This window comes from Mercenaria mercenaria, chromosome 2 (genome assembly GCF_021730395.1).
Source record: "Mercenaria mercenaria strain notata chromosome 2, MADL_Memer_1, whole genome shotgun sequence".
NCBI classification, from domain to species: Eukaryota; Metazoa; Mollusca; class Bivalvia; order Venerida; family Veneridae; genus Mercenaria; species Mercenaria mercenaria.
Window position 1 is genome coordinate 119,401,033 of NC_069362.1, and position 8,843 is coordinate 119,409,875.

The 8,843-nt window shown below is 36.4% G+C and overlaps 1 protein-coding gene across 1 annotated transcript; it reads right to left on the reverse strand.

Moving 5' to 3' along the window:
• Positions 1-6,001: 6,001 nt before the first annotated feature.
• On the reverse strand, positions 6,002-8,493 carry LOC123565024 (heavy metal-binding protein HIP-like). The gene is made up of 2 exons (XM_053537673.1): positions 8,277-8,493; positions 6,002-7,960 (listed from the first exon to the last, which is right to left on the reverse strand). Exons 1-2 carry the CDS (start codon positions 8,434-8,436, stop codon positions 7,551-7,553), a joined length of 570 nt encoding a protein of 189 aa, XP_053393648.1. The 5' UTR covers positions 8,437-8,493; the 3' UTR covers positions 6,002-7,550.
• Positions 8,494-8,843: the final 350 nt, after the last annotated feature.

Below are 8,843 nucleotides of genomic sequence, written 5' to 3' on the forward strand. Positions count from 1 at the left end.
CTAAAATATCAACTGACAATATCGATTGTTTGATTAAATAATGCAGACCACATGCGACTTTTACATCATATAACAGACCAACTTATCTAATGTACAAATTGACAGGGTTTCCGCTGGCCCTAATTTGTTTTGGCCATAAAATGTCAAAGTCGATGACGCATTGGGGTGGGGGCGGGGGAGTTTTCTCCAACACACTGCACATGCTGTAACCATTTGTCATTTTTGTAGTATTTTTCATCATTTTTTTACCTATTTATGGATGTTCTAAGCTGTAATTTCTCTTCAGTTGTTATAATAAGAATAACTAAAATGAGTTGTTTTTTGTCGTCCTCTTGGCACTAGAACAAGGAGTGAAAGGTCTCTTATGTTTGATTGGCGTTGTGACAGTTTTCAGAGGAGAATGAAGTTTTTGTCTTTTATTCGTTGAATCATTGCTTTCTACTTGTTTGTACTCTGTTTCTCCGTTTATTTTTCAATGTTAAAAGAGAAGGCCATGAATGTGATCTCCAGGGTGTTAACGAGCCTTTCGTTTGATTTGACCTGGTGACCTAGGTTTTGACCCAACATGATCCAGTTTCGAACTTGGCCTAGAGATTATGAAGACAAACATTCCATGCAAGTTTGTATCAGATCAAAGCATAAATGAAACCTCATATGGCTGAAAGAGCCAGAATAGAAAATTATCTCTTTTAGGGATAGTATCTCTTGAACTTATGTCGGAATCTAGCTGGTTTTCAAAGGAACCGAGATCTTATTGTGACTTAATGTGTGTGTAAGTGTGGTTAAAGTCGAAAGTAAAATGTCACTTCTTTCGTGTTCATAAGGTAAACATTAACACATTTTGGCTCTTTCAGGGGTTAAAATCTATTGCAGAATGTTGTCTCTGTTGTGTTCTCAAGAAATTGTGGACGGACGACGGACGGGCAGATAACGGACGGACGACGGACGAAGGGCAATCACATGATCTTATCTTGTCGCTACGTAAAAAATCTAAACTCTTTCCTTGACACTTGAGATCCTGTGGTAAACGTCTGAAAATAAAAGAATATTGTAGAAGAAGAGGTTATTCAGCCTACTTGTAAAATCTTAACTCCTATAACGCAGCTGATCAATGGCATTTTGTAATGGTATGCTACGTATTAGTCACTGAATTGTACTTTAGTCAAGTTGGTATAACATACGATGCAGAAGTCGCATGTGGCCAACATTTAATCAAACAGTCGATATTGTCACTTGATACCGGGTATTTACGGATGTGCAAGTCAATATTATATTTACTCTTACCTTTAAGATTCTGTTGCTGTCTAATGTCAAAGTGATTTCTAATATCAAAGCGCTGTATAGTTAAGTTAAAGGTCCATAGCGAACATTAAAGAAACAAGATACACCGTTATGCGTTGCAATTGTACCTACCCACCGCACACTGTGTTGGAATCATTTTTGGTCGATTATTTTGTGTACCTGCAATGAAAATTCACCGATTACGGAAAAATAGTTTTTTCTTGATAGTGTCCTACTTACCTTTTGATGCAAACGTGCTCAGGGGTCGTTTTGTAAAAGATTTCACCATTTTTGATGGAAATTCTACAAAAACGGCAGTGGGTCCCCGTAGTTTGCTAGCTACAGCGATGTTCACCATGCAGCGATGTTTCATGCATTACCAACTTTTATAAAACATATACTCTAGAAGTTTTATAAACTACACTGATTAAAAAAATCACAAACTTTTAAGAATTCATCGAAGCAATAAACTTTTCGCAAGATTTATCATAGATTTCAATCATAACGGTGAAAATGTCAAATTCTGTATATTCTTTCAACATAATACAGAATTACATAATTTTGATAAATATTCATTTGAGTGAATAATCTGAAAGGAAAATGTCGACAGTTTTACGGATGTTGGCGAAATACATAGAAGATCTTTACTACTGAATTTATTCAACTAGTTATTTACGTAATCAAACGCGAGCCTTGTGACGAGCATTTTATAATCAAATAAATAAGGCAAGAGTTTCTTTCTCATTCTTATAAGTGAATCTTTGCTATATAATTTCCAGCATGTCATTTGCATATTGAAAAATAAAATACAAAACGACTATTTGGAGAAATAGAACACAAACAAGAAATTAACTTGACAGACTTGTTTTGACTGAGTCTGTTCAGTCAAGTCAAGTCAAATATTTTATTGGCATAAACATACATATGTCCACCGCCAAATTACTGTGTGGAGGTTTATACCTTTATGTACAATATAATGAGAACAGAAAAGTGTAGTATAAACAATTTTCATCATAACATATCTCTATGACATAAATTTAACACACATAAACGGAAAAACAAATATAAAGTTAACTAATTTCATTTCTTTTTTGAGTCGCCATGTATATAAACTTTGCTAAATTAACAATCACATTTCTCTGCGTAGATTTCATTATTGTTTTAAATTTATTTATATTAGGCCAAGAACAATAATATCTAGGTAAACATGTTGTTCTCAAATTATTATAAAATGGACACACTAAAGTAACAGTAACTAGTAACAGAGAGATAGCGATATAATGCACATGCGCATACAAAATGTGAATTAAATTTTTAAAAAATATACGTAATATTCAGCCTATGCCAAAGACTTTCAGGTAATCTTTACTTGATCAGAACTTAAACGCTTACACATGACTTATATGTGAATAATTTTACTTGTCTGATTTTTGTCGCTTGAGACGTTCTTTGAACGTACACGTATGCGTATCCGCCCAAGTGCAACATCGCGACCTCTCCATTACAAAGTATACAGCCAGACCTGTGTTAAGTAACCCACAAAGGAATGAACCCATGAAGTTGCCAAAGGCAGGTGGCTGTCTTATTCTTGATGCAAGGGCCGGCTTAAGATCGGTTACGATCAAGGCAGAACATACAGATATTTTATGAGGTTCGCTGTATCTATGTCGTTTTACGACGTCAGTACAAATATTCTTAACTATTCGTATTAGCATTCACAAACAACAAACACAAAGGTAGATGGGAAATGGATTCATGGACTTTATTTCATTGATATCATGGCATAAAGCATGTTTAAATTTTAAGAAATGAATATGAACACAAGAAAAATCACTAGCTAAATGACATAGCAACTTACAGGCAACGCAAAGAGACAGAAGCCCATTTTATAAGCTGACATTGAAGAAACTGGCAAATTGCAGACATTTCTCCATTCACAGCCGATAAGAAAGTGAGGCGAATTGTACATCACATTCCCGATAGGTAATAAGAACTACAAGTAAGACAGGTCGCGAAGAAAACGGCAACAATTGCTTTTACATATTAGTTTCTAATAGAATTACCACAGTAATATTTTACATTTTTCAACGAAAAAGGGATTGGATCGCGACAGTAATGTCGACGCAAAAATTATAATAGAATATCCAGGAAAGACTGCATTATTGATATGTTAATAAAGAAGCAGGAAGCGCTACCAGATCTAGCAGGTGATGTTATATTTATAATCAGACCAATGTGTTAGAAGTATGTAGCAAAAGATGTTGTTTTTCGGGTCCGAAAAATAAAAGATTGTCCCTCATTGACCTACATTTGAGGTCGATAATGGACTCGGCCACAGATTCACTCGCTGATTTCAACTCCGAGTTCTCCAACTGTAACCTTTCACCTCTTTTTCCACTGTTTGTACACTCTATCATTGTGTTAGTGTTTTGTACTGATCACAAGTAAATTTATGGCTACGCTCAATTTCACGTACTTTATTTTGTCCATTTGATCGATTCGTACCGTTAGATCGCTCACTATTAATTGAATTTTATCAAGTTGTCTTAATTTCATTAGTTTAATCATATTTTATTGCTCTCTATTTCAAAATTACACACAATATTACATACATTTTAAACACACAACAAAAACAGAAGGATTAAAGTTATTTGTTTTCGAGAACTAGTCAAGGGAGTACCCCAAGGATTCATCTTGGGCCCCGTTTTTTTAAACATATTTATAAATGATATTTTTGCATTTATTGATAAGAGAACTCTTTATAATTACGCTGATGATAACACTTTATCTTATGCAAGCAGTTCTAAAGAAGATTTGGTAAAAACTCTTGAAGAAGAAAGTTTAGTACTCATTGACTGGTTCTCCAAAAACTACATGAAGGCCAATCCCGAGAAGTTTCAAGCAATTGCCTAAGGAAGCAAAACACGTAATCTGAACCTAACGTTTAAGCTGCCGGATATTGAGGTTAAGTGCGAAGAAGAAGTGAAACTCCTTGGGGTTACCTTCGACTTCCTGCTTAACTTCAATAGCCAAATATCAAGTATCTGCAGAAAGGCAATCCAGGCAATTAAATGTCATGAAACGACTCGGTAAATATCTCACTAGATTAGGACGTTTAACTACTCTTTTGTTATGTCAAATTTTAATTACTGCCCCCTTACTTGGAATTTTACTAATGTAACAAATACAATAAAAATACCAATAGTAGTAAAGCGTTTTTTCTCTCCTTTTTTTTTTTTTTTTTTTTTTTGTAAATGGCATTCAAGTTACTCCGTTTAGAAATACATTTATCACACTATTGATACACACAATATCGTGTTCAGTATATTGCAACGCTGTCTTTGAAGTTTACGGGGATGTGCAATATATAAAAGAAAGAGATTGTGTTGCCATCATAAAACAACTCTTTTCCAAGTCTTTTTATATCTTCCGTTTGCGCGTTTATGACTTAGTTATTTGTTAAGATATGCATAGAAATGGATTGACCTGCATAAAACGAAGAAAAAGACGAGTCAATGTTTAGACCGGCGTTTAAACGCTTTTTACGGTCGTAGAGTGCATTTTATTTCTATCTATTTTACATCGCATATATATTGCAAGATTTACACTTTAGAGAGCCTTTCTATATAATTACATTTTACAGACTATACCAATGTTTTGTTAATAAAAACTGCCTAGAACTGAGTGAATCCCTTTATTTTTACATAACAAACGGACCGCTAACTGGCTTTTACAAAAAGCTTACCTTGTGTAAAAGTTAATAATTGAGCCGCACCATGAGAAAACCAACATAGTGCATTTGCGACCAGCATGGATCCAGACCAGCCTGTGGATCCGCGCAGTCTGGTCAGGATCCGTGTTGCTCGCAAACGGTTTCTCTAATTGCAATAGGCTTTGAAAGCGAAGAGCATGGACCCTGACCAGACTGCGCGGATTCACAGGCTGGTCTGGATCCATGCTGGTCGCAAGTGCACTATGTTGGTTTTCTCATGGCGCGGCTCTTATGGTAAATATGCATTGCGCGTTAAAATGACAGGCATTTTTATCATTTTAGTATATCTACACGTTTTTAGGTCTCATTATGTACTTCTTTGCCTAAGCCGTATCATTGACTTGAATCCTCTTGTTCTGAGAATAGTAAATAAAATGAAAGGGTTGCCAGTTCGGCTCCCTTAGTGAAATTGTTGCTGAATTTTTGACATGCAAACCCGATTTTATTTTTGATGGCGAATGCAAAAAAAATATCTTACAAGATTTAGTTACGATATATGCGCGAACAACGAAATGAAACTTCGCAAATTTTCGTTATGATGCTTTGGCACCCACGCCAGGACGCCACAACGAAATGTGCTGCGCCATTATCGTGTACTTACGCATTTGATCGGTCCATATTAATATGCATTTTTGAAAAAGAGGGGCGCACTGACAAAATCAAGGCGGTGGGCTTAGGGGTCAGTTTAGGAAAAGCCGTTCGCGGCGGCCTTGAAGTGGGGGAGGAAAGAGAAAGCGGCCGACTTGGTCTAGAAACACTGAGGGTCGTCTGTTATTATTTACAGTACTGAAAAGTATAGTGTGTATAAGCTCTATATAGCAAAATCCTTCCATTTAAAGTCTCTTTTGATTCAGAGACTTGATTAATTTAATTTCTGCTTGTCAAAAACAGTTGTAAAATAGGAACTTTAAAACTGACTACAGGAACGACAAAATAAACAAATAAAAATCATTTTTCATAATACTTTTCCTCTAAAACAGCTGGGTCAGTCACGTACAAAGTTTTACGAAAAAATTTATCACGGCCATGGTCCTCGAAACATTTTTGCCTGGCCGATGTATTGAATGACGTTTTAAACGTAAACGCCATGGGAAATCAATTGTAATCATATTCTTTTTGGTCGTAACCGCTGCTAAATAAGACAAGAGAGCCATGAGAAACTAAGTCGCTCACCTGACCTGTTTCTTTTGGCTGTTCTTCTGAACAAGTTTGATGTACATCCATTCAGCGGTTCGCGAGAAACGCTCACCTGAATGCTTTTTGTGGTCCCTAAGTGCGAAACAATTCGTATAAACATGAAAAGGTCTAAGCAAGGATGATTCTGACCAAGTTTGATAAGAAGTTATATATCTTGCTTTGTGGCCTCTGTGCCGTCAAGCGGAACTGTTTTTATAAATTTCAGAGAGGGTCATCCAAGGCTACTAAGAAAGCAAGTTTGGTGACCATCCCTCAATGGGCTCGTAAGAAAAGTTATGTAAATAGTTTTTAATTTTAGCACGGGTAGTCCCTTTATTTAAAACAGTCCAGTAGAACCAGTTGAACAAACTTGAGAAAGTTTATCCAATGATGTGACATACAAAAGTTTGGTGAACATCTATCAAGCCGGGTACATGTGAAGGCGTCATTAAAAGTTTAAATTTTAAAACGTTTTTAGCTCTAGCGACCCGTAGTGCGGTAAAAGCCAAACTATTTGAACACACTTGAGAAAGCACCAATCAGTCACACTACAAACTTAAGTATCCATCAAGCGGTTCATGCAAAATTCCTATTATAGCTCTGGCGGTTCCTGAATACAGTCAGGTGAAACTATTTATATAAATTTGAGAAAAGGTCATTAAAGGATGATACAGACCAAGTTTAACGAAGATCCGTCCACTAATTTATGATCAGGGGTTTGTTTTTAGCTGTGGCGCAACTAAGTACAGTCAGATAAAATTGTTTGAACAACTATGAGAAAAGTTCATCCCAGAATGCCACAGACTAAGTTTGGTGAACGCCCATAGAACAAGTTGATAATAAGTCATATTATGTTCACTTTTGAGGATTTCTTTTCCTATTTCAGCTCCTGCAACCGATGAAAAATGTCAAAGGGAACTAATATATCAAACGTGAAAAAGGTGAATACAAAGATGCTTAGACCAACTTTGCTAAGGATTCGTGAACAGATTTGAAAGAAAGATTATCCAACGATGGCGCAGAGCAACTCTGGTACAGATCCATCCTCCAATTCATGTGACGTTTAGACCAAAATGAGAAGAAGTCTTTGAAAGTTTCTTTTTCTATTTCCTTAAATGCAGCCAAACGGAACCACATAAACGAATTTGAGAGAGTTATGCGGACTTTATATCAAGATGTCTCTGACCAAGTAAAGTGCTATTCTGATCATCAGTTTCATTGATGTGAAGAAAAAAATTGTTGACGCAGGACGATCCACCTATATTTTCGAAAGCTCTCCCTAAAAAGTATGTTCCTGACCCATGTTTTCCTATATTTTCAGCTACATTGTCTGCAGAAGTGTTCCAGTGAAACTATTAACCGTGTGTTGTTGATAATGGATATAGTCGCCAGTATTGAGATGATGTTGAACGAATACGTCATCTCCAGCACGTAGTTCCGCGACCGTAGTTTCGGATGAACAGTCGTCATATTGCGTATCTCCCGCCAAAATCCGACCAATAACATCGCTGTTCCTCATAAGGTCTAACACAATGTAGTGACCGGATGTCGAGCAGACAGACACGGAGAACAGATAGGTCCCATTGTATGGGGTCACGAACCCACCGAGATGTGCATGGTAAGCGCCGCCCAAGTTAAGCCTGACGTCATCGAAAAAGATCCGCTCGTTTGCTCCAGGTGACACACTTTTTGTTAAATGCGCTTTGAATGCTACCGGTCCGTGTTTGATGACTGAAATGTATAAAAAAAAAATGAAATACTTTAAAAGTATGCCGGCACGCCGCAGCGAGATGGTATTATTCCCGGGTCCGTCTGGACGGGACGGTATTGCGATAGGATTATTGTTTATAATCAAGGAAAACGACCGTCGAATCCCTTTCTGTGCGAGCACTTGCGATTGCTTCGGCAATAAACGTCATCTTATGTATACTTTAAGCGCAAAAATCTTAATTCGTCAAAAGGATCATAAACCTATCGCGTCAATTTAAATAACCTGTTTTATCAACTGTTTTACATGTATATGATTATCAAAATGTATATGCATTACCTGCTTCGCATTTTTCAACTCTCGAAGTCAAATTATTCAACTTGTTGACAATATCCTCCAGACTATATTCTTCTAGCAGCATCCGAGTGTGCTTCTGACTTCCTCTGATGCTGGTTTGAACAACAGCCAGGCAAAGCACCGATAGTATTATTTTCGTCATTTTAAGCTAGAAACCAAACTAATATCGAAATGGTCTAGATTTGCTCACTTATCATTACAGAACAAAGATAAGAGGCGACCTTACATACACACATCTAGGGTTAAATTATATACATTTTTAGCAATTTATAGATTGTCCACAAGCGTGCGTGAAGCGTTAACAAAGTCTTGAGCATCTGGCCAACAAATGAAGAAGTAATTTTTGCGGCTTAGAATTCCTTCTCGCTTATTTGAGGAAAGAAAACATTATTTTCACATTCCAAGTAAAATACAAAATCCTAAGATACTCTTAAAAAGTTAGAAGATGCATTTAATGAAGTAATTACATACAACTTATAGATACTTACATTTACGGTGTACATGTGTTGAATAAAAAAAATATTTTCTTATAAAAAATATTGGTGCAAT